A 26,457-nucleotide genomic window follows, 5' to 3' on the forward strand; every position below is an offset into this window, starting at 1 on the left:
ATAGAGGTAAGTGGGAGCAGGGGCTTACCGCGGAAAACCTGATGTCAACGGTTTGTGTGCCCGTGGCTAGTGACAACTTAAGTGGAGCTCCTTACCCCTTAATGAAAAAGCCAAACCAGAACAACTTAGCCCCATCGCTTACTATAGAGTACTTGTGGGCACGCAGATGGTTACCGCATCCTCCGCTGTTCCACAGTCGGTTGCCCTGTTCATTAACTTGTTTTAACTGATAGCTTGTCTAAACTCCGAGGTATGGAAATCAATCATGCTATTAAAAGAAAAGGAAATACCTCTCTAGTTAGAGCTGCTGAAAATCTTCTGTACTAGAAACTCTAGAGTGGATTTTGTTCTACACTTTGCTTAATGCCATGATTAAAGTCAAGCCAGGCCTTCGGTGAAAGTATGAAAATATTGTCATTCTAGGGCCATATTCTCCGCTAGTTCTGTCCTCTTTGACAGGCCAACAGATAACTTGGTGCTAAGGATTTGTTCTCAGCCGTGCTCTTCTCATTTAGAAGGATCTTTACTGAAAGGGCGAAGTCTGACACACAGGACAGTTTGAGAGAAGCCATTACCAATGCAGTCATTTAGGCTAAGGAAAATGTGTGCGCCTAATTGATATTGTGGTGGAACTTTTACATAGTCCAACGAGAGAGCTCAGCAAATATCCAAGCCGCTCTCATGAGCTAACAGTGCACTTTGTTTCAATCCGAGCCAAAGCAATAGTTCCCTTTCATTTCATGTTATAACTTAATATCATGTGGTAACTTTCCTTTGCAGACACTGCACTTTGGGAATGCTACCACAGATTTAGATCATGTCAAAAACATGGGACCTTCACCAATTCTCCTTCAAAACCATGAGTTTCAGAAAAATAACATTTAAGGCTCATTTGGAGTCTGAGCCTCATGGGGGAGGGAGGAAGGGGTGTCGACCTTTGAAGCTTTCCTTTACAAGAAAGACTAGAAGATTTGCCTTTTTAAAGAAGCGACATTTTTTTCCTGGCACACACGACTCCTGCAGCTGAGGCTTTCAGAAAAGTACCAAATATTGGGAGACTTACAATGAAACCCAGAGAGTTAGCAACATCAGACCACTAGGGACTTGTGAATTGTTTTCATACTGCCATTGTTTCCTCCCTCTATGTCCTAGTAACAGCCCAGGCTTAAAAACAGTGCCATGACCCATCAATGTGCACTGGTGTGTGTGCGCGTGATATGATTTTCTTAAAGATGCCCCGATGTTATTTTTCTTCAGGAAGATGCACACTGTGAAGTGCCTGCTGTTGTTCCTGGGTACAGACACTGACTTTATGAACTTTTGTATTCAGCACTGAAGGGAGGTGAATGAGAGAATAGGAAAGCATCATCATCTACCCCTTGAAAACACAAGTCCTTGATGTACATACTAGATCCGGGTGTACTCTGCTTTGTGTTGCAAATAGCTTTGTGTTGCAGAGAGCCCTGTAGATCAGCTGCGCTCCATGGGGCTCGCTTTGCTTGATGACAACATTTTGCTGAACTGTCAGAAAGGTTTCTTTTGGCTGATGCATCGGGTCACCCCACCCTGGTGCAGATGGTTTCTATTGCTGTGGCTGGGCTAGCCAGAGGAACAAGGCCACCCCCGCTCTACCTCCACATCTCATCCTACAGTGCCAGATACTAGTAGAGAAACAGCTGTTTCTAAAAGAACCCTACATCTGCATGTTCCGGTATGGCACTTCATTTTTGCCCACATCCAGAAGGCTCTCAAAATAATAAATAGTATTTTTAAGTGGTGCAGATGCAAAGGAAAATTTCCAGGGTTCTTGAGAGTCTTTGGCCAATCATCTGGAAAGAAAAGTCTATGGCTGATTTTTGTTTTCCTTTCATGAGACCGCTCCCCCTTCTTCCTGTCACCATCTCATCCTGACTCTATACCTGGGTATGCCACACTGGGCGCATCTATACATCGCCCTGTAGCGACGTTGTTACTGCGCCATGCTTCACTGTACACATGGTATAACTATCCGTACTGCACTGTACATGCAGTGCATGGTTATTTTTAGCTGCCATTTCTCTGTAGTGGTGCGCTAAAATGGGGGTGTGCTGGTACAGCGACATAGCTGCCGGTGACATGTAGATGCACGTGATCACTACATCGCAGCAGCGTGTCACTATGGCGATGCAGGGTGACTTGTAGACATGACCACTGAATACCAAACTGGGCAACAAATTGCCATGGGAGCTTTGCTACAATGGGAGATTGGTGTGAAAGGATTGGGGTATGTGTGTGCATGAAAAAATCATCAGAGATCTTGAGATGTTACCCGTCCGCAGCATGAACCTAGGAAGCAATAGATGCTAGGATCAGGCATGTCCAGAGTCTATCCTGCAGTCCCTGACCGCTGCCAGACAAAAAGCAAACACATGAACAAGAAATTGCACAACTGAAACATAAAACATGTTGGACTTTGGGGGAAATAGTAATCATTTCTGTGGGGGGTGGTGTGTGGCTTCTTTAAACAACAACACAAGAAGGAAACATGCTGAATGCTGGTAGAGGAGCCCAGCTGCATAATTGCTTTGCCTTAAGCTTTTTTTCTTACTTGGGTTTTAATGATCTGTAACTGTATTTTTTGCGGGGGGGGAGTTTATCTCTTGATATGGAGTTATGGTGCCAGCTGTTTTTCTTTGCTGCTAAATTGTCCGAGTCAGATCGTCAGCAGGTGTGAATCTGTGAGACAGGTATTGACTATGGATTTATAGTTCCAGTTTTCCCCGGTCAGCCCCAGTTAATGAAAGGACTGCTTGTAATCTTTTAAAGGAAGGATTTCTTCATGTACATGGCTATAGACTTAGTTCTAACTCTCAAGGACTGAAAAGTGAGTGGACAACAAGACGAATGACATCTGTTCTGCAGTCTCTTGGAGCTAACCAGGGTAGCAATAATGCTGTAAAAATATTGCCAGCTGCCAAATAAGTCAGATCAACTGTGTGTGTATGTGTGTGTGTGTGTGGTTCTTTATCTAGCTTTAGATGCTCAAAAGAGTCTAGTGTCTAAGGTGGATGGAGGATGCACCTTAAGCATGATGCCTCTAGTCAACAGTAGTGTATGCAGCAAGCACTTCACCCATTGCTCGCAATGCAGCCATTTTTGAGATGGGAGGTGGCAAATTTTAAATTATTGTATAGCAATGGGGGCTCAGGACAGAATGGGGGGCAAATCCTATACATTCCCTTGCATTATATTGGGCGGGGGGGGGGGGTAGCACATAGCAGAACGGGCACAGTTTCCCAAAGGATTAGGGTTTGGGGAGGCAGTACATGATTTATGCACAGCACGACTATGCAACAGCATAACAGCAGCAGGGAGTCTCTAGTGGTTTCTATGGAGCAGGTCCAAAATGATACTGTCCTTTGCAGGACCGTTTCTTCTGTCACTACCAACCCAGCTGCCCAGCACTGGTGCATCCACCTGTGATAGGTTCTGGTCCAAAGCAAAGCCCTCTGTCCAGCTAAAACCAGGGCAAGATTTTTCTGCAGACAGCAGCTGATGTTCCCACTTGAGAGTGAAACCAGGATGCTGGAGTGACATCCCTCCCAGATCTGAATAATGTTTTAAAGACATATCTGAGTTTGCCTGCTTTATTAACTCAAAATCTCACTGACCCAAAGCAAGCCTTCCTTTTTTGCTTTGGGGACACATGTTGGCATCTGATCTGTGTGTTCATTTGCTTGTTACAACAAGGATTATGGGATTTAATTTTTTTTCAAAAGGGTTCAGTGTCTGCTTAATTCTCTTGCCATTTGATACTGATGGCAAAACTCCCCAGTTCAGTGGTGGTCGTGTTAGATCAACACTGAGGGCTCCTGAAAAAGCCCACCCCTAGAATCTGTTTTGGTTTCTGATTCTGAGAAATGTGATGCTTATCTAAGTGAAACACACAGCGTGCCAGCACTCGGTCCTCTAATTAAGGCTAATACGGGTCCAAAGTGATACATATGCCTTCTGCAGTTTCTATTTCCCAGATGCCTTTCATCTACCCTTGACCAGATCCCTCTGGGAGGCAGGCAGTTTCAGATCTAGCATCCCTAAAACATAGATCCCAGAGTCAAGCCTCTAAGGTTTGGTTCTCAAGTACAAATAGAACAAAAATGTGTCCTTTCTTTTCCTATTTTCATGTGTGTGACCACTAGGTTTGGCCAGAGTAGGTTGGCCACATCCCTGTTGAACGCCCTGATTAAGGGCAGCAGCTTGAGCTTGTGTCTGTCACTGATTTGAGCATCCAAGCCTCTGTGCTCTGGTTATCCTGGGGCTTCATTCTCTCTGATCAGAAACTCTAACATGGGACTGAAGCCACATCTACACAATGAACCTGCCATGCCAGAAAGCAGTGCTCTCAACACATCCTGCGTTGCCCTGCACAGGCAGTTTCCTGATCCACAAGAGATGCAGCTGCATCTGCATGGTCTCATGGTCAGATTAATTACCATAGGATGAACTAATTGCTCCTGACAATCTTAGTACAGGCAGTAATAATTAGCCTGTCTGCAGCCCTGTACAAATTTTAGCTGCAGTTCTTTCAATTTAGGAGGCAGCTCATGTGAACCCGGGCTGCTTGTCTGGGGCTTGGTGGGATGTGTGTACAGTGTAGACACATGGAAGAACTCTGAATTATTATTTTTGTCTAAACTGACACATTGCTGCAAAATCTCTTTGCTTTAACAAATCAACTTTTCCTGGAAATGAAACATTTCATCAAAATTCCAGCTCATTTCGGCTTACCACAGAAACATTTATGTCTGGAGCTCAGTACGTGTTTTTATACAAGCTTCTCCCTCACTTGTTGCTCGAAATGGGTTTCTTAGATTTCAAACTCTGCCTGAGACAGGAGCTGCCTTCGTATTGGTTTGTACAGTGCCAAAATAACATGGATTCATGGAGCATATGACTGCAAAGGGCCTCCTAAGTCACTGAATCCAATTTAGTGCATTAGTGGGCAACCAATTACTCCACCAGATCATCACTTCAGACCCTCCCCCATACGTAATGACTGAAACACCTACAACATAGGTGAACGTACAGGAGAAGAGAGCAATGCTGATGCCATACCACTGCAGTGATAAAGAAGTTATTGGTTAATATACACTCAGAAAGTCTTATGAAAAGGACAGTACTCTATGCTACAGAGGAAGTGAACCCATACAAAGTCTATACCAACCTAATATAGAGGAAAAATTCCTTTCTGACCCCAAAATTGGCAACTGGCATGTGTCTGTGCAGAATAGCAGGACCATCTAGCCAAGAGCGGAGACGGTGGCTAGTAGGGTGATCTCTGATCATCTGCAATAGTATGTGCATGTGGGCACAAGCTTGAAGCTGTGGGATTTGTTGCCTGTGGGAAGCATTCCTTTGAAACTGTGTGCTTCTCATTATTTGGTTAATTCTGCAGACTGCTAAGCCAAGGCAGTAGCGTGCACTGGCATCAGAGTGTCTGGGCCAGAGCGTGCCATTTCGGTTCAGATGCTCTGGGTTTTATAAGCTTGGGCGTGGCGGAGTGTGCAAAACATTGTGCTTTGCAGGAAGCAGGATCTCAGAAGGACAAATGTGCATCTGCTAATGCTTTTGCAAAAAGTGCTTTAGGCCAGAAACTCATTAGGGGATAAGAAGAATTAACAGCTTGAGTGAAAAATGTGACAGAATACTTGGCTATTTGCGTGGATGGTTAAACCAAGTTTGGATAGGGAAGATGAGGGCAGACATGAACGCGTGTTCCAAGCACTTAGTGAACTGAAAGATTTGTTTTCACTTGGATTGTACTGCCTTGTGGGTTTTTATTGGATTTTGAGCAGTATTTTATATCACTAGAAATGGGGAGGAAATTATTAGGTAAAATCTCAGTCTCAAGTCTTCACTGGTCAAGGAAATTGTATTAGCACTGAGAGAGTTATCTATAGTACCAATCACTAATGGGCACTTGTTATACACTGGAGCCATGAAAATGCTCATCTGAGACTTGTTTACACACTGTACAGAGGCTCTACAATAATTGATGGTGCATTTACTGAGAACCGTGTGTCTGCAAAACCTAGAAACAATAGATAAGCGAGACTATTAAGAATTCACTAATAAAATAGTCTTGTAAGCCAGCTTCTACATCAGTCACCAGAGTTCAGCCCTATCTTAGCCGGCCATAAAAGCCTTATGAACAAGACCTGTGTTTAAACCTTCTCTGGCTTACACTGTTTGAACTGCAGTGTTGAAAGACACTCAGTGACTCTTGCTACGGAGATGTGCACAATACCCACTCAGTTTCTAAAATGCTTGCTTTATTGTTTGGAGAAAGGAGGCGTACCAAAAAATTAAATAAATAAAAATCCTTTTTGTCTTTTGCATTTCTGCATCTAGTTAACTGAGTTAGACATCTACATGCAGCAATTGCATGTTTGTCTCACGTTTCTTAATTGGAAACTGCACTGGGTTAAAAATTGGATAGTGACTCTGCTGATTCACTGGTCCTATACACTTTGTGTAATCATTTACACTGGTGAAAGGCAGGTATGGAGTCAGTATGAAGTGAGAAAAATAGGATTTGTGATTTGCTCTGAACTACTGTTAAGGACTCTGAAGGAGGTGCTGGCTGGATGACAGGGATAGAAACCATAGATGCTTATCCTAGTGAGCCCAAAATGGAAAAAGAGAAACATTTTTCAAAAGTGGCCGTTGACTTCAGGTTTCTGTGAAGTCTGACAACCAAACTTGAGACCCTCCAGTGTGATTTTTCCAAGGTGCTGCAAACACACAATTCCAGCTAAAGTCCTGTGGGCCGGATCCTCAGATGCTATAAATTGCCACGGTCCACTTCCTCCAGCAGAACTATGCTGACTTATGCCAGCCAAGCCTCTGATCCTGTACCTCAGGCTGGGATCTCTATTTCCTAATAGTGCAAAATAATCTGCTTTTGAAAATTTGGGGCACGATTTACACCTTATTTTTTAAACACTGTTGTTTGAAAGGCCAAACTATATTGGCAACACCCTGCTCTATCACACCAATCCTGTGCCACGGACTTGGATTCATTGCCTGTTGCACAGATTCTGAATCTAATGAGTAATATGTTACTTGGTGAATGGTCACCTCCATTTCAATGCGACCACTTCTAGAGCCCAGCATTATTCAGTAGTAATGGACCAAATTGACCCTGTATATTTTATCAGGGTAAAAAAACATATCCACCAGCCCTCAATATGCAGAGTGTATCATGCTGCTTACATATAACGTTCAAAAAGAAAGAGTTTACAAAACTAACTCTTCGCCCTCCCGCACACAGCAGACACAGAACATCTTATAACGTCTTGTTACATTTCCTCAAAATCTGCCATTTCAAAGCGCTTGAGAGAAGCTATCGTAACACTTGCGTATCATAGAAATACAGTCAACCGTGAGTCTAGCGAAGTTAGCGTTAGAATGGAAGTCCCCAAATTGCGAGAGCGCGCTGAAATATCCATTCGTCAATCTGGAATAAAGGCAAACACTCCTTGGGAAAAACTGATCTTGGGGGATGGGAGGGAGGAGCTGGTGTCAGAGTGCTGCTGTCTCATAATTGCAGCTAAATTATTGCTCTCGGTATCCATTGCACATATTGCACTGTGAAACTGGAGACGATGTAATGCCTCCATCGAGTGCTCATACACCGCCACTCCTCTTGCAGTCCTGTGTTGACTGCCACAGGCACATCAACTGGTTGTTGGGTTTTTTTTCCAAACACCCAGGAAACTCCATCAGCCTGCAAACTTTGGCAGGTCTCACTCCTGATACAATCCAGCTAGACACTCAGTAGTGGCTTTAGGCATTCAAAAGAAAACTTTATAAACAACACAGTACAATCACATACCTAGCAATAAGGACAAAATGTATGTGAATTACAGCAAATCATTGGGAAATGATTTTATCAGAAGATTCTTCTTACCTTCTTCAGCAAATGCCCTGAAGGGTACAGTCCCTAGCAAGAAGACGAAGAGCAGAGTTTTAAGAAACATCTTGGCTAATTCTGTTGAGAGAATAGCTTTCCAGTCTTGGGATCAGACTGTTCCAGTCGTGGATTATTTTAGAGATAAGAGGAGTTGAGATCACACAGAGAAACCACCTGTGGACAACCTTTTGGAGTTGCAGAAATTCCCTTGGACTGCAGTAGTTAGAGGGGCAGGCTTTCCCAGAGAGATAACGAATACAGCTAAAGAAAAATAACTGAGAGAGGAGTCAGCATTTTTTCTTTAACCAAGGGGTGGGAGGGTGCCTAAGGTGGTCTCAAAAAGAAGAGGCCAAGCCCGCCCTCTTCGCTCTGTTTGGTCAGCACTAAAATTATGATCTCAGCCCAGGTTTAAAGTTACAGGATCTGCAGTGGATTTTTAGAAGATGCCAGAGACAGTTATATTTAGTGAAAGGAGAGGGAGGCATTTAGACAGAGTGAGCTGTGCAGGGAGCTTGCTTCTTTCTAAAGTACCCTTCAAAAATATTTATGGATCCGGGGTAGGGCATAATTTCCAACAGTGAGCTGCTGTGTTCTTCATCTCGGAGTAAGCCTGCGTGTGAATGTGTGTAGGAAATATGTACACGCAGGGCTTAATTCTGCTGGTCAGCATGGAGCGTGATTCTGTTGGTGTATATGTGCTGGTCTCTAAGTTTACATGCCCTCAAGTGACATCCTAAGCATATGTCTAGCATTTGTGTGTGAATCCAAGCATTGGCAAGCACTTACGTGCTGAATTAGCTCTAGGGAGGATGTCTTTCTGTAACTAAGTGCCAATCTTTGCCAGCAGCACTGTTCTCATTATTAATTGACAGTTTTCTTGCATGTGAAGGCAGCGGTAGCGGATCACGTAAGATAGATTAGTGCTCTATGCCAATACCTTCAAGGTGGAGTGTGGAAAGATAGGGGATGTGGTTTGGATCTCTCAGAAATCTCACACTGGTTGGACCACAACTGAAATAAGATCAGGACAGAGAGCGGGAGTGAGGTACGGATTATGGCGAAATCCGGAAATAAGTACATTCACCCCGGCTCTGCCACCTGAGACTTGGGACAAGTATGATGTTTTTACGGTGTTTATTGGTCTCCATCTGCTACTTAGGAACAGTGATGAGTCTTTATTAACCACTGTCTGGAGGAGAGGGCTAGGATTCAGAGAGACCTTGACAAATTGGAGGATTGGACCAAAAGAAATCTCATGAGATTCAATAAGAACAAGTGCAAAGTCTCGTACTTAGGATAGAGCAATCCCATGCACCGGTGCAGGCTGGCGACTGACTGGCTGGGCAGCACCTCTGCAGAAAAGGACCTGGGGGTGACAGTGGACAGTAAGGTGGATATGAGTCAGCAGTGTGCCCTTGTTGCTAAGAAGGCAAACGGCATACCGGTCTGTATTGGTAAGAGCGTTGCCAGCAGATTGTGGGAAGTGATTATTCCCCTTGTTTCATGGAGTCATAGATTCATAGATGCTAGGGTCAGAAGGGACTTCAGTAGGTCATCGAGTCGGACCCCCTGCCCTGGGTAGGAAAGAACGCTGGGGTCAGATAACCCCAGCTAGGTGCTTCTCCAGTCTTGAAGACCTCCAGGGTAGGGGAGAGCACCAGGTGAGGTGAGTTCAGCACTGGGGAGGCCACATCTGGAGTCCTGTGTTCAGTTCTGGGGAAAGGATGTGGACAAATTGGAGAGAGTCCAGTGGAGGGCAACAAAAATGGTTGGGGGGCTGGAAGACATGACTTATGAGAAGCTAGGGAACTGGGCTGATTAAGTCTGGAGAAGAGAAGACCAAGGGGGAGGTTTAACAGCAGCCTTCAACTCCCTGCAGAGAATATGGAGCTGGACTGTTCTCAGTGGTAGCAGATGACAGAACAAGGAGCAATGGGGTCAAGTTGCAGCAATGGCAGTTAGGTGAGATATTAGAAAAACTTTCTTATTAGGAGGGTAATAAAGCACCGGAATAATTTTCCCACAGAGATTGTGAAATCTCCATCCTTGGAGGTTTTTAAATCTGGCTAGACAAAGCCTTGGTTGGGATGATCTAGTTGGGGATGGTCCTGCTTTGAGCAGGGGGGTTGGACTAGATGACCTCCTGAGGTCCCTTGCAATTCAAATTTTCTATGATAATGATAAGATGTACTTGCTAAGAGTGCACATGCGCACATGAAGGGGCATCGGGGCTCCCAAAGGGTGGTGCAGTTCTTCGAAGATGATTTGGTCCTTTGTTCCCCCTTTGCAGAGTCTCTCTCACCCCCTCCCCTGCCCTGAGGACCAAGACCCTTCAGACCCAAGTCTTTAGTGACCAGTGCCTCCATCTAGAGGCCCCATGGTCACCGGCATCTTGTAAAAGGATTAACAACCCCACGGCTGCTAGCATTTTGCTTACTTATTACAGTAAAGAAGAGAGCACCTCAAACTAATGGTAGTTGATTGCCTGAAAAGGAAACAGATAAACTAAAAGGAAGGAAGCAGGATGGGCAACATACTGCAGACTGATAATAAAATAAGGCCCTACCCCCTCCTGCAGTAACAGCCTAAAAAGGAAGATCCCATCCCTTTTGCAAAGTCCCCTGAGAGGCCTGGCCAGGGCAGTGGTGACAGAGCTTCGGATGCAAACCTGGTGCTCCTCCTCGGACACACGGCAGCGTCCCAGGAGAACTGAGCCCTGGCTGACTCCTGCTGCTTCGTACAGCGCAGGGAAATTTGGGAGCCCTACTGCTTTTCAACCCACCACGGTTGCTGCAGTTTCCTGGGGCTTAGATGCTAGCTTGGGAGCCAGGTGTCAGACTTCAGGCTAACATCAAAGTCATCATCAAAATGCCTGCCTCTCTTGCCATTGCTAGGGTGGTGCTTGACCCTATGCAGCCAGACACAGAAGAAATAGGGAGACTCGTGAAACACTATGTCTCCCAGCCTTTTGTGCACCAGGTGCTCGCCCCTAGGTCACAGATTGAGCTTCACGCGGACTAGGCCAGTAAGCCAGTCAAGTTTCTGGAGCTGTCCTCTAGCACAGGCAAGCAGACAAATAGTTTCACTTGTGGATACAACCTTTGCCTCTGTGTATCCCTGAACTCGCAGAGACTATATATATAAATAATATCACATCTGTGCATTAAGGCTCCTAAGACCCAAGCAGTAGGTACTGTTGAGAAATATGAAGCTGCGGCTGAATAGACCCTAAAGATAGCTGCAGATAGAAGGCACAGCAGAACACAAAGAACTTTGTTAATTTTTATGTTTAAGCAATTAAATTGCATTTGCAGGCTGCTACTCTGCTGGACGCTGCTGGCAGCGTGGTTCACAGCAATAGAAACCAGTCTTGCATACAGCATTGACAAGTAGGAGGCCCTGGAAGGAGGGAAAATTTCAGCTTCTCAGCAGAAAATTGGATTCAAAATGAAAGTGTTTGGCAACTTAGTCCAGTGATATTGGAAAAGACGTATTCTTTTTCAGCCGCTCTTACTTAAGAGATTTTGATGGGTTTTCTATGTGAAATTTTCCCACGTGCTGTTTCACCGACTCCACCTATGTGTGCTTCCCCTCTGTGACTTATCAGGTGCCTTTATCAATGTTGTCTGCTGTCATGTGCACAAGGTAATATTAATCATTTGCCCTTTAAAACTGAGGCACCATGCCTCCTGCTGCTACCCTTCAAAGTGGCTGATGTCTTGATTCCAACGTTCATTTTGCCATCCTCTGCTTTGGCCCTGGTGGACATGAGTCTTGCATTTCTCTAGAGACTTACAAATAAAAATGCTTCTACTATATCAATAAGCATATTGATCACTATATAATTATTACATATTAATGATATATAAAATAATATATTCCATTAGTTAGAATAGAATATACAACTATAGTAAGTTATTAGATGAACATTATATTATCATATTAATTACATTAATTATTAATAACAAGGTTTCCACTGATCCAGATTTCTAGAGGTGAGAGGCTGGATTCAGTATAAGTGGCTTTGACTTCAAGGCAGTGGCCCTCTCTGAACGCACTGGTGAATTTGGCCTCATGTTTCAGCACTTAATTGCTCAGCTTTTGCTGCAGTGTTGTGTCTGTTCTCCAGCTGTTCTGCATACCGAGGCAAAGGATTCATCTGCCTTGGTAAATTAGGGTGCCTGTAGCCAAATATTCCCAGCCTGAATATCAGACCACCAGGGAACTAAAATTAAAACGCCAAAATTCATTGTTAATGTAAGAACTTTCTTTGGATGAATGTCTTCAAGGAACTAAGTAAAAAGTACTCCCATATATTGGATTTCAGCATATACGGCATCTCCTAAAATCTCTGGGATGGCTAATTCCTAGGCTGAAAATGCTCTGACCATATGTTTTCTTAGTGAAAAAAACCACACTTGCAACTGGAACTTTCCGCAGGGATTCTGCATCTCTTGATAAAATTTTATGTAGAATTGTAATGAGATAGTGCAAATTTTATAACAACTCAATGTTTCAGTTGACTTGTGAGTGGCTCCCATGAATGCTTATAGGACTTAGACTAAAAGTGTGGGTTCCTAGGAAATACAGACATGAAGGGATTTAGGCCCTGGGATCCATTTAGAAGCCCATGGATAAAAAATCTTATTTTTAAAGGCCAATGTTCAGAAGGACAATGAAGTTATGGAATATGGGAATTTTTTTGTCCAAGATGAGGAGTATGAGGTACAAAATGAGATAGCAGGCTGTATTAGTTCCCAGTTGGGAGGAAGCAAGGGTTTTTAGTGAAAATATATCCAGTTTATACCTCAGTTCTAACAAACGTACCCATATCATTTGTGAAAATGAAGAGAGGTAGTAATGGTTTGTTTTGTGGCTGTTTCATAGTTTTGAGGAGGAACATCAGATCCTTGCTTAAGTGGACTCCTGATTCAACTTTTCATCCCTACTCATGAAAGCACTTAAGCAAATGCTTAAACAGGAATGTAATTCACTGGGATGAAAGCAAATATCTAAAGCTGAGTGCCTGCATAAGTGCTTTGTTGAGTAGTGATGGATTCAGCAAAGTATTAAGCGCGGGGCTGAATTGGGGTCTGGACTTCTACAGATCATCGCTAGAAATACCCCGATAGTCACTTCTCCCTGTCTGTCTCACTTACAGTCTCTCAGCCAGAACTGTCTGATCAAAATATGTCAAGATGTGAGTTTCCAGGGCACCTCTGAAAATTCCCTGCTTTTGTGCAGGGCTGCCCTGTGAGTTTTTAATCATGGTGTTTCGGGGGAGGACAGGGAGAAGACCTTGAGGAGAAGCAGCCTTTTTTTTTTTTTAATTTCATAATCTGCTTTTTCCTTCTGACCCTATCAGTCATTACCCAGCCTCCTAGGAAGCTAGGCTGTCTCTCCATGTTATCAAGAACAAGGGCTGAGAGATGTCTGGCATGGAGAGAGAGTGTACTGCTGCATGTAATGGCTCTGCAATAAAACAATAATGAGATCTGGGATGGGGCGGGGAGGGGTTTCCAACCAAAGGGTTTTGCAACAAGGGTCTGACTACACATCCCATTGCCCTCAGTAGGCTTTGGAACAGGTCCCAAAACTATGACACTCGCAAGTATGTGTTTCAATAAACACATAGTGCAGATGGGAGAGGTCTTGACCTCCTCTGACTCAGTGTGAACATGTTGTGCAGGAAGGGATGAGCATGGTTCAGGGGACAGCGCAGATGGCCAGAACCGTGTCACCCACGGTGCACAGAGCGAGTGTGTGCACATGGCCACAGCAAGGTGGAGGCAATGGGTCCCTGCCTCTGCTGGGCTTGGCACATGTGTTGGACCCTACAGTGCCTCCAGCTTACTCAAATCCCCCTGAAGCTCTTGTGTGGTATTGATTGCTACCGTTATAGCTTCTTTCCCAGAGATGGCTGCCCTTCCCTAGCAAACTGTATTGATAGGCTGAGTTAGTTTCACAGAAAGAATCCAGACCCCAGATCCCCTAGGGTGCAAAATCCATCTGAAGCCACCACAACCACCACTTTGTCAGGGGTCCCATTGCATCCCAGAAATGGAGCAGTGCTTGCTAGGGAAAAGGCACGGTATGACATGTGGGAAATATGCTGATTTGGCTTCCTCCCCGTGCGTCTTCTCTGGAGATGGAGAGGGAGGAAAGGTTCTTTATGGAGCACCAAGTGTGCAGCTTCATTTTGCTCATTGCAGCAGAAATCCCAAGGCAACATGACAATATTGCCACCAGCCCCCCCTAATTTCTCTCAGGGATTTTTCCTTTGTGGAAGGGGGAATAGGGATGCAGGTAAAGTCAAGTCATAGGAGTTTTAGGTCAGTAGGGTCAAAAGTGGTCTCTGAGTTTCGTTCTCTGTCTCTTGGGAATCTACTGCAAGACATTAAGTCAAGGGATTCAGAAGTGCTGAACATGCACAGTTCCTATTGACTTAATTTAGACCAGCAGGTAGTCAGTCCTTTTCCAGACAGGGCTGTGGCTTTTCAAGCTGGATCCACAAACTCTGAGGTCATTTTGAAAGTGTGGACCTTAGTCATCTGAGCGCTCTCCCAAATTCAGGTGCTGTATAGATGTGAGATCTATACAGCCTGGAATTTGTACCATGTGTTCAGTTTTCAAGGGAAGGCACTTTCCAGAAGTGGTCTGAAAAGTATAAATCTCCATGTGGGCAGTGCTTCAGAAAGTTGACTGTGGACTTCAAGGGTGATGGGGTTTGCTGTGGGAAGCTCATTCACAATGAAATAAAATTGCCATTTTTTTTAAAGCAAAAAAAGACACATTATCCAAGTCACTCTGGATCTTTCCTTTTGATTACTCGGACCGCTTACTCAGTCTGGAGTTTGGGATTTCGCTACCTGCCAAAGGGGTGGTTTTGGCTGCAGAGGGAAAACAGGAAATGACTTGAAAATTAATAAAGCTTGAAGAAAACAGCTTTTATGTTTCTGACCCAATATTGCAGAGCCCACAGCTGCCCCAGGATACAGAAACAGGAAATTTGGCAACGGAAAGAGACAAGTTCTTTCTAGTTTTAGAGCAGCTTTGCAAAGGATAACAAATTGTAGGCTTCGGTTGTTCTTTTCTCGGGAAATTTGGGGACAGTATAATGGACAAGTGTTGCACTGGCTGGCATTTCTAGAAAAACTCTTCGAGAGGAGGCTCTCAACTGTGCTGGAGTTAGTTCAGCATAAAAAGAAAACCTAGCAGCAGATGGAGCTGAACAAGGACAAAAAATTGCTGTAGCGAGTCTGGAGTCAGCCACAAACATCACGTTTGCCAGCATGCTTATAATCTGGATCTTAATGAGACAGCCAGGAGATAACCTGGGTCCTCTGGTTTCACAAGCACAGTCACCTATCAGCTGAGCTCTGTGAGGCTGCATTCAGCAGTGGCCAGGGGCCCACATATGACTAACTAATTTATCACAGGCTTTTAATAATTGCTTCGCTGAAGTACAGGAAGTAAGTGAATAGGACAGATCTTGTGCTCATTTCCACCCTTTCAAGTTTAATTCATTAGCATGAGGGACAGAAGGAGTTGTGGAATGTTTTACATTTCTGAACTTGAAACACACACCCACGCACATTTTATATATAAAATATATATATGTTGTTACCAGTCCCTGCAAACTCAAGTTTAAATCCACATTCTTTAGTGTAATAAAAGTGAACCTTTAAGAAAATAAAAAGTACAAAGGCAAAACAAGCATAGAACGGATCATTTGAATGGCATTTTGATTCCTTTCTGATGTAAAGCAATCCACCCTGGGCATGAGTTTAAATTGCTGTGATAAAATGAAACATCACCTGCTCTAGACAAGAGAACTTGCTTGATCTCTAGCATCTCTAGATCCTGGAGATCTTCAAAAGGAGACTGGACACACACCTCACTGGGGTTATTTGACCCCAGCAGTCTTTCCTGCCCAGAGCAGGGGGGCTGGACCTGATGTTCCCATGAGGTCCCTTCTAGCCCTAAACATCTGTGAATCTGTGACCACAACACTCATTTGTTAAAGAAGTTAGGCAAGAGACTAAGAGACAGGTGATGCCAAAATGAGGCCATCATTAATATACATAGCAAAAACAGGGCTTTTATTTTAACAGGCTATGGAGGCGTTAGGAAATGGGCAAGAGCAGCAAAACCCTTGACAATGATTACTAAGACACAAAATTAGTGGGTTTTTGTGGGTGATATCCTGAACTGGACAAACTGCCTGGTTGGGATAGAGTTAGACAAGCTTTGGGTAGCACAGTACCCTTTGCTGGGTCTCCCAAGTTTATTCTGTGGTTTTGTTGGTACACAAGCTTCTTTAAAATTTAGGTGGAGATCACCCTTAACAACGTGTCACTTACCTTTTTTCTGGTAAAAGTAATGGGATTGTTGCGCCACTGGTATTTCTTTTTTTTTTTTTTTAGAGATTGCATTTGAAATGTAATGTTGCAATAGTGGCTTCTTGTTCTGACTACATCTTCCATGATATGCTGCAGGAGCAGAGCAAGAGGGGCTGCCTAAGTAAAGCTGACTGTTTCCCAGGGCGCTTTCTCAGAAAGGAGAGATTAACTCGGTATGATGGGCCCACCGTCTCTCATTTACAAAGGTCTGATTCAAGGTCCTTTGCAGTTTTCCTTTGGCTCTCACCTAGGCTCTAGGTAGCTAAGGTCCAGTGCCAGTTTTTGCTGTCTGAGTCACTGTGCTCCTAGCTTTTAACTCACTTGTGCAAGAGCTGGTAGCAGCCTTAGGAGAGGGCAAACCGGGCAACCGCCCAGGGCCCCACACTTTAAGGGGCCCCAAAATTTTGCAACAAATGTTTTTGGGGGTGAAGTTTTTGCAAGGAAGTGGCTCTATTTGCATTTTAACACTTGACTATTTCTCTAATTCCCCCAAAGACTATGAAAAAGATCCATGATGCAACTGTGGTGGGGTAATATTTACCTATCTCTAAGGGGCCCCAAATGACTCTCTTGCCCAGGGCCCCAACAACCCTAAGGCCACCGCTGCAAGAGCCTTTGGCATATCCAGAGTAGGAAAGCACCGAACATTTGACTCCATTCTGCTGTAAAACACTTGCCCAACATTTGCCCTGGTTTCCACCAAGAGGGTGAATGAATAGTAAAGAAGTGATCTGAATTTCACAGAAGTCAATGGAAATCTTCCCTTTAAGTGCAGAGGACACTAGAGCCATCCCTCATTATTCAGGCCTACATTATTTGTCAGGTGTATTTCTTTGTTCGTTACTTCCAAGATCATTTGGGAACATCTTGCTGCACAGGAGCTCGTTAACCCACATCACCTCGCAAATGATATCGCCCTATCGCCGCAGCTGCCAGCCACTGTTAGAATGACAGCCAGAAGGGTTTTCATCAGGCAAACGTCAGGGGAGTGGGAGAAGGTGAAGGTGCTATTTTCTTCCTATATTGGTCTTTGATAAAAAAACACAGGTTCTGACTAATTAGCATATTTACTTGAAAATGGAGTCAGACTCAGAGCAGAAAAAATGAGGGAGATTGAAAAGGGAAAGCTGTAGCTCATGACTGCTTGAAGAAGTGAATTGTGCACTCTAGGATGGATCTGAGGTTTCCACTTCTCGTCTTTGCAATGGAAGAAGCAGAAGGTCCATAAATATGTATAGTATGTGACAGTCTTCAGGTCAACAGTTGTAAATCTAACTTCACTTCTTGAACATTTATTTTATATTCCTGGCTGTCAAATAAGTGTGGACCTGTCAGCCCAGCCATGGATGTCAGATGTAGAGTTCAGAGAGTTTATTAAATAGGAAAAGTGAATGGCTGCTTGGACTAGAGAGCATTTATTCCTCGCTTGCCGAGGTTAGAAGTCAGACCTAGATCAGCCTTGCTCCCCTGAAACGGCTGCAGCTATACCAGCATGCACCAGCCGAGGCTCTAGGACATGAGGCATGCACAGAAACGAAAAGCTAGCATGCTTTATCCAAGTGAAAATTAGGATTTCATGGGCATTTTACCATTTTCAAAAAGGCACTGCGTGTGTGATGAAAACGGTTGAGGAAAGTATGGCTGGAAGGGAACTCATGAGATAATCGCATCCAGCCTCCTGCTCAAGGCAGGATTTTGCCTGAACCAGTAGCTTTTTTGTGATCCAAGTGAAGTATCGCAGTACAAGGACTGAATAAGGTGCAGAGACTTTTTCCCTCAGAGAGGGCCCCGTTGGCTAGGAGGAGGGGTTTAAAGCCGGTGTCACAGCCTGCTAGAAGAGAAATGAAGGACAGTAGTCCCTAGACATACTCTGCACCCATTCATGAGTCTACACTGATTCAAACCTTCAAGGTTTTGTCCTCGTTGCAGAACTTCCCCAGATTTTAGTCCAACCCTCTAGTCCAACCCTCACTCATGTGCACACCCAAAAGCCTTTAAGTTGGGTTTAGTTGAGAGAGACATCAAGGAAGACGATCATGTTGCGATGGAGAGCCTGCATGGGAGTGGCTGTAACACGGAGCGGATTGGAGGCAGCTTGTAAGCAATGTTTCAGTTACATAAAAAAGGATGCAAAGCCTATTGTTTGTGTAAGAAAAAGGTCTGGTCATTTGATCTAAATATGTGACATGAGCCACTGCATTTCAGCTTACCACCATTTCTTCTGTGAGATGTGTCTCTACCGTGTCCTCAGTCCCCACCACCATAGCCAAAGTCTGTCACTAGCCACTGCAAAGAGATTAACAGATGTTAACAATGGCAGATTAACAATGGCAGCAACACGACCCTCTGCTCTTCACTCCTCCATTTGCCTGCATATATGTTCTGTTCGGGTCCTCCTTACATTCGGCTATTATAGGAGCCTGGGTTAAGTGCCCTAAAATGGTCGGTCTCAGACTATGCTCCTCTCTGATACTACTCCAGAGTCAAAGGCCTTTAGTCAAGAATGTCCCATAACTGTCTCATGAGACAAAAATGAAGCCCACATACATGTTTATTGTATTTACTTTGGGCTCAGTCTTGCAACTATGGGTTCCTCTGAAGTTAGTGGGACTGTATATTAGTTTGCAGGACTGGGGCTTGCTACGTAGGACCCACAGTAACCGATCACTATCGTTCTCCAGAAAAAGGCTTTCCAAAATTGCCACCAGTTGGGTGTACATGCCATAGAACAGAGTGGCTCAGACTTAAATATAGAAAGTTCACTCTTTACTTTACTTGGCTAATTTTAAACCTGTGGATGACCACTGTGTATTTAACCAAAAATTATAACGTTGACACAGGTTTTCTTAGGTCAGGAGTTTTCATTTAACCAGGCCAGTTAAATAAGGAAAGCAATAGAGCAAGAGGACCCCAAAAAATAGAAGACACAAATATGGACTCTGTGTATTTATTCACTATCTCCGTCTCATCCTATCTATTATGCATAGGATGCGTCTGACTGTGTTGATGATTTTTTCTGCTATTTCCAAACCTTTCAATCCTTCACAGTGATTTTAAAGTAATTAAGCAAAAATCCAACATAAACACCGTCGTTCTTGTTAATCATTTGTACTTGCTCAGTGCTGACTGTAAACAGACAGGGATTATAATATTAACAGGGAAATAATAGCTAACAATTCAAATCTAAATCACCACAGCTGAAATTCCTCCCTGCTCAGAAAGCCAGCTCAGTTTATGTAATGCTATGACCCTACATGAACTTGAGAGTTGGGACTTGAATACTTTGTAGGCCATTTGTTGGTCTTCTGCACAGAGTAACAGTCATTCAGGAGAACTAGGAGATGGTGCATAGTGGTACAGCTGATTACTTCTGCTAAATGAAGGGAGAAGAGTGCCCCTTTGCACGGTGGATTCGCTTCTATATATTTTTTATGGAAAAATCGAGGTGCCTCTGTGTGGGCATGGGGACGTGGATGGGAAACTCTGACCCGACAGCTGTTAATTGGAAATGCTCCCATTGTGTTTTTAAGGAGGCATCTGACAGAGACAGAGGTTGAAGTGTTTGTGCCAGGGATAAGGGCCTTCCCAGCAAGGGTATCCAGGTTGTAGTCGTTTTGGTCTAGAGCAGCGGTTCTGAACCTTTTTCAGTCGACATACCCCTTGGTCTCAGAGTGAGACTTCACCTACCCGCTTTCAATGGGAAATTAATTTTTTAGGCCCTTCGACCTGTGTTAGACAGCGTATGAAATATATCTCACATACCCCCTGTTGAGGCTTCACGTACCCCCTGGGGGTACATGTACCCCCGGTTCAGAACCGAAGGTCTAGAGGAAAGGGCAATCAGGACGCGCAATAGAGATGATAGCTTTTATTAGACCAACAAGATTTTTGCAAAAAAATTTCAATTCAAGAATTTTTTTTCCAAAAATCTTGTTGGTCTAATAAAAGAGATCATCTCCACTACAAGTCCTGATTGCCTTTCACAGCAAGGAGCACTCGTGAAAGCAAGGGAGAGGTTACTGGAGTGATAAATCCACAGTGGTTTTCCCTGGTTCTGTAACATCTGTATACCTACTCATCAGCCATGACTCACCTCTCCCCTGTGTCTGCGAAGGGTTTGTTAAATGAACCAGCAACAAGGGCGCCTGTATAGGATACGGGTGTTTTGTGGCCACGAGAGGGAGCTGCATGTTCACTGGTTGCTCTTCGTAAAGGCCATCACTATTTACATGCTGGATGCCACCCTTTTCCCACCCTCCAGAAACTCAAGCAAACAAATACTCTCTGAACAAACTGGACCTCTAGTCTGCATCACCACTTCAGGCACCAGAGCCCCTGCTTTCTCTCCCTAATCCAAAGCTATATATTGGAGAGTGAATTACATTTTAATCAGCTTCCATGAACGGTAGATATAAAGCACCGTGCTCTCACCACTGTAGAAAACATTTGCTTTCCTGAAATGCAAGTTGCCATAATGATCCCAAGTGACCTGCTGACCAGTAGCAAATTCAATACTTAACTGCCATCTGAGGTTTTTTTCAAGGAGGCCCCAATGAATGTCCAAACTCAATTCAAAGACAATCCTCAAATGTATGAATCATGAAAATAGATTGTGGTTACTCTGTAAAATCCTCCTACATTCCTAAATGAGGCATCTAGTTCTATAATCAAATACATATTAAAATATCTTATTATACTCATGCATTGTAGTAGCACTTTAATTTAATAAAGGGATGTTTCCAGCAGCAAGTGGTAGCTCTTTGGGAGAAGATACCAGAATCAGATAGTAGTTTTTGATTTTTTCCTCCAATAATTAATTGTGATGGTATTTGTTTATGCCATTCTTCTGGTTTGTACTTTGTTTTCCTTTTAAAATGCAATTCAATTTGATTTTTTTTTCAAATAAGCATGAGGGGAGAAAAAGAATCAATCTGTAAAATACTAATCAGTGGCGGGTCAGGAGGACTTGGCTCTTCAGTTCCTCGTGCCTTTGGTAGCATTTGCAACCGAGTGTGAAATGGGTGGGATATGCAGCCATATTGGTTTGTTGCACTTTATCCTCACTTTGCACGCATCAGGATTGGGAGAGACTGTGCAAGGGAATATACTCTCAGACTTGGCATGGGACGTGGCTTAGCAAATCCAGGCGGTAGCACTCACTGAGCAAGACCCTGTGATAGTAACTGGAGGGAGTGAGGGAAAGGCCATTCAAACACAGGATTTTTATGGCTACAGGGTGAGTTAAATCAGGCTTTAAATTAGGGCTAAATGCTTTTTGCTTTCCTCCGGGTTTACAAGTAAGACCCGTCTTGCATAAACCAATTCAAGGACACTGTGGAGAGACAGACAGCTGCTCCCTTGGAATGTGGTGCAGCACTTTCAGAGCCGCTGTCATCTAAAATTGGCCGGAGATCAAGGCATAGTGGCAGTGCTCAAATATCAATACATTAAGGTCTATGAATTTCACACTGAAAATGCTGAAGGCTCTTATGGCAATTAGTTAGAAACAGGTTTCCTCTAAACTTGGGGCTCAGTCCTGTTAAGGTCAACAGCAAAGTCAGCTTGGTTGATTTATAACAACAGTAATAATACTTAGCTCCTATGGAGTGCTTTTCATCCATACATCTCAGTGAACTCTATGAACAAGGATAGATAAATACCATTATCCCCATTTGACATATTGGAAACTGAGGCACAGAAAGGTAAGCCACTAGTCACAGCTGGGCAGTGGCAGAGCTGGGAAAAGAACCAAGGTTGTAGACTCCCTGCCTCATGTCCCACTTGCTAGACTACACTTGTCCCTCTTAACAATTATTTTATTAGATCTTAATAAGGGGAGAAGAGGGTTTTATTTCCTCGACTGCTAGTCTGTCTTTGGTATCAGTGCAGGAAAGCCAGTTAAAGACTTATGATTCACATATTTGTAGGCGTAGGAAGCTGTACACCATGTACAACACTAATGATGTTAACAATTTTTAATTGCCTGGAGGCAATTTTTAATTACAATAATCATACTTTACAATAGACTACATACAGATTTCACAAAAATGAATGGAAAATAGATTGGTGTTTCTTGAAGGGAAGGACCCCATGGGATTTATCTGTATTTGGGGGCACATACAGCTCTGTGAAATAAGAGTAAAACGATTTACAGCCTGCAGGCCAGGACATGCAAGGAGTATTTTCCCTTTTACAAAAAAGAGGAAATGAGCCATGGAGCTGTTGCTATTTGTTGTGAACAGGAGCGATGGCAGAAATTTTTTAAAACTCGATTACTCCCGGTGGGTTTTTTTCAGACTGTGGGTCATTAAATTGCCAACTTGTGCGTTGCAAATAGGATGGGGTTCACCTGATGTTACTGCACATAAAGCTAGTAAAGCACTGAAACAGGCTACCTAGAGAGGAGGTGGAAGCTCCATCCTTGGAGGTTTTTAAGATCCGGGTAGACAAAGCCTTGGCTGGGATGATCTAGTTGGGGCTGGTCCTGCTTTGAGCAGGGGGTTAAACTAAACTATCTCCTGAGGTTCCTTCCAACCCGCATTTTCAGTGATTCTCTGATTCTATAATAAAGCTCCCAAAAAGTTCATTGAAAAAGTTGGGGTTCATTCTTGGCTGCGACCCTGCATTGTTAATCAAGAGAACTTTTTGCCATAAAATAATGATCCATCTCTTAGTCAACTCCTTATACTACAGCTCTTCACATCTGTATAGTTCAGAAGGCTTATCCTGAACAAGAAAAAAAAGAAAATCAGGCGCAGATCAGACACTTGGAGAATTTCCAAGTATAGCCTCCAGAAATCTGATTGATTCCTTCTGCTCTTGTCCTCTATCACTTCTATGTGCCTAGGTACTAAAATGTGCCAGATATTAGCTGGCTGAGCCAAGAAAGCACTTTTTAAGGGCAGTTCAAAATTAGCAACAATAATAATAAATAATAAAAGCTTTATGTTTAGAATATGCACACGTAGAAGACTTAGAAGACATCTCAGAAGACATCATCCCACTGAGTGGTATTGAGATATGGTGCGATATTTTTACAATTAGATGGACTCTTCCGCTCCCAAAAAAAGACAAAAGCTATTTTAAAATTTCATAGAAAATCCCAAAGCCTCACAAATGTTTATATATATATAAATGTTCAGAAACTGTTTATTTTTCTATGGTATTTTCTATGAAGGAACAAAAATTATCAACAGAAATGGACCTTTTTAATGAAAAATTCTGTTTAGTTGAAACCATTTGGACTGGCTTTAGTTTTAATCGTGTGCTGTTCTATGGTCTCTAAAAAATATTTTGATTCTTGTAGCGGGCAGAGAAAATGTAAAGTGTAATGTATTTCATGGGTAGCCACCTGGGCAATAGTTTCTTCATATCTCATTTCTCTGAAGTGCTACTTGCTTCCAGGAAAATGCACAAGTGCTATAAACACATCCCCCTATTCTTTCTTAGATTCACTCTCACATCAAGAAAATCAAGAGTCTTCATTTTCTCCTATTTTGAGAAAAATCCTGTTTATTGTGACATACACATGTTCCCAGAAAGACAATGATGATGGCTAATGACCACTAAACAGAGACTTTCCAATCCAGATAAAAGACCTTCAATTTTAGTGGTTTTCCACGCACTGTCATTTCTGGTGTGTTTTTCAATTTCTGTAATATCTGACCTTACAACAAGATAAAGGTAAAAGTGAAAAAGTATACAGACGAGTTAATGGAGTCACTAGTAAAGACAGACAGAGTCCACATCCCTCTAGAATCTACTAGTTAATAATATATAATGCTATGGGATCACCAAGTATTAACAGTACTACTGTCAAGCACTGAAATAGTGCTGCAAATATTAACGAAGTACTAAAATAAAGTTCCAAGGACTTGAATAGTACAACCAAAGTGGATGCAATATATATCAATATAATTTAATTTGGGTAAATCGGTGTGGGTCTGAAAGATTATTTTAAAAAGGCAAATCTGGAGGAAGTAATACAGAGTTCCTAGTATTTCCCTTTTGGGGGCTGCTGCACTAGTTGATTTAATTTCTCCTGGCATTTCACCCATCTTATTAACAAGGCGAGTGAAATGTCAGAAAACATTAAATCAAATCTGCTGCATTTCTTAAGGGCTCCTGTATTTTCACATAGCCAGAGAAAGTTGCACTGACTAGAGAAAGATCATCTTTATGCGAACACAGTTGAGCAACCATATTAGCACACCATGCATGGGACTGTAGGCCAGGGCACAATAATTGAACTAATTAATCAGGATGGTCCCCATCCTGAAAATATCTGCTCATATCACTGTCCCTATTCTGGAAGTTAGTCCTGTTGACTTCAGTAGGGATCTACTCACATGAGTGAAGCCAATGTGTCTAGTTTTAGGAGCTGGCCTATGATTGTCCCGTTGCTCAAGGGTTTGAGCAAGCCAAACCATTCTCCTGGGGGTTTGAAGTGAGTGATGCAGGAAAAAAACTACAAAAGTGGTGTGTTAATGAATGATCCAGGAAGGTCCAATGCTGTCTTAACAGTGTTCAGGCAGGGAGTTGGACCAGAGGAATTGGGAGATCCCTTCCAACCTTCACTTCCTGTCCTAAATTAGTGTGTGATGTTAATTTGTACTGAAGTGCAACACTGCAGCTATTTAACAGAAGTGGGTGCTTTCTGGTGGTGGACGAAGCAATTTCTGTATAGCAAACCAATTTTTCCAACAAGATCTCTGCAACAGCAGGTGCTCCTCAGGGCATTGCATGGGTGCCTAACAGGTGCATGCAAGCTGCTGAACATGCAATTCTGAGGGAGCAGATTTGGACTGTTGTTCTGATAAACTCTTAGTAACTGTTGTGAAGTGCCGGCATGGTACAAAGCCCCAGAAAAAGGCTAACTGGTTATCTACACACTGTGGATCGCCCATCAACCAGGAATTCTGCATATGGAATCAGCAAAAGGCATGCAATAGTGGTGGGCATAGTGGATAGAAGAAGGGTGTCACTCCCTGTGCCTGTTTTTTTTTTTTTTTCTTTCTGTTTATTAGCAAAACCCAGCTGTCTTCTTCTATTCCAATTAGGTTTGTATTCCATCAAATATGATGATATAGCAGAGCAAAAATGAGGCAGTTCACACCTTTGTGCTATTTAAGCTTCTGTTTTGTAGTAGACAGAAGGGCAAGGGATTTGCTAATAAGACCTTGGCTAGCCATTACTTTTTCCTGTGCCCTTGTTTGCCCATGAAATGACTTTTGAGCTAGGGATATAATTTGGCACCTACTGGTATTTGCACAAAACCATCACCATAATGATCATCTCCTTCAGTCTCCAAAGGACATTCTGTCCGTTAGAATTACAACTTTAATAGCAAAGTGAACTCAAGTTGTCTGCAAGTAAATGGGAGCTGCCATACTGACTTAATGGATAAAGAACCTTTAAGCTTGCAAAATATAAAGGACTTGCATAAAATCCAAGCAACCCATGACCTCCCCCAAATCAGGGTGTGGGAATGGGGCTGCACTGCAATCACTCTCTAAAGCATCCTTCCTTTTTTTTCTATCATGATCAAAAAACGTCCTTTTTGCAGGGTGTTTGGGTGACTGGACTTGTACAGCTGTGGTTCCACTGGCCACTGGCTAGGACTGGCTCAAACTTTCTCTTCTATATGTAATCTTTTCCAGAACCAAAAGGAAGCTTTCTGCTGCTACATGCAGATGGTATGTGGAGCCTGGGCTCAGTGTACTCCATTCTTCTCCCCAGAGGTCAAGATCGCCTATGCTTCTATTCTTCAAAGCCCCTCTCCTAATCTTCTGAGGAAGTGGCAGCAGACTGGAAGGAGTTTGCTATGTGTAATGGAGAATGCAAGGATGGGATGGCTGAGCTGCTGAATGACCAGGGTGGAAGGAACCACCAGCTATTCTATTGTCTATGCTGAAAATCCAGGTTGTCCTGGATCTCACAGCATAGGATGGAGGCCTATGAACAGAAAAGCATCCTGCTCATAAATTGTAATAAATAAATACATAAGGAGCTGTGTAGTGGGATTTCAGTCTGTGCTTTTCTCAGTCCCCTTGGAGCACATGCTATTAGCTGGGCCACAACAAGAATGTCCAGAGTACTCCA

General features: G+C 43.2%; 2 protein-coding genes across 6 annotated transcripts in view; one reads left to right on the forward strand and one right to left on the reverse strand.

Annotated features, from left to right (window-relative positions):
- Positions 1-8,347, reverse strand: part of PDPN (podoplanin) — a 29,942-nt gene extending 21,595 nt beyond the window's left edge. The window contains exon 1 of one of the 2 annotated variants that reach the window (XM_006273444.4): positions 7,952-8,347. In XM_006273444.4, the coding sequence (XP_006273506.1) occupies positions 7,952-8,021 (70 nt within the window). In that variant the 5' untranslated portion in view covers positions 8,022-8,347. The remainder of the gene's footprint in view (positions 1-7,951) is intronic. The other variant, XM_006273445.4, reaches the window with a different exon arrangement.
- Positions 1-26,457, forward strand: part of LRRC38 (leucine rich repeat containing 38) — a 258,878-nt gene that overhangs the window by 49,405 nt on the left and 183,016 nt on the right. The window contains exon 3 of one of the 4 annotated variants that reach the window (XR_009456182.1): positions 26,016-26,316. The exons of the other annotated variants lie outside the window; for them this stretch is intronic. The gene's annotated coding sequence lies outside the window, so the exon portion shown is untranslated. Of the gene's footprint in view, positions 1-26,015; positions 26,317-26,457 lie in introns of those variants that run through there. 4 annotated transcript variants of the gene reach the window in all.

The sequence above is a fragment of the Alligator mississippiensis genome, chromosome 13 (assembly GCF_030867095.1).
Source record: "Alligator mississippiensis isolate rAllMis1 chromosome 13, rAllMis1, whole genome shotgun sequence".
Lineage (NCBI taxonomy): Eukaryota > Metazoa > Chordata > Crocodylia > Alligatoridae > Alligator > Alligator mississippiensis.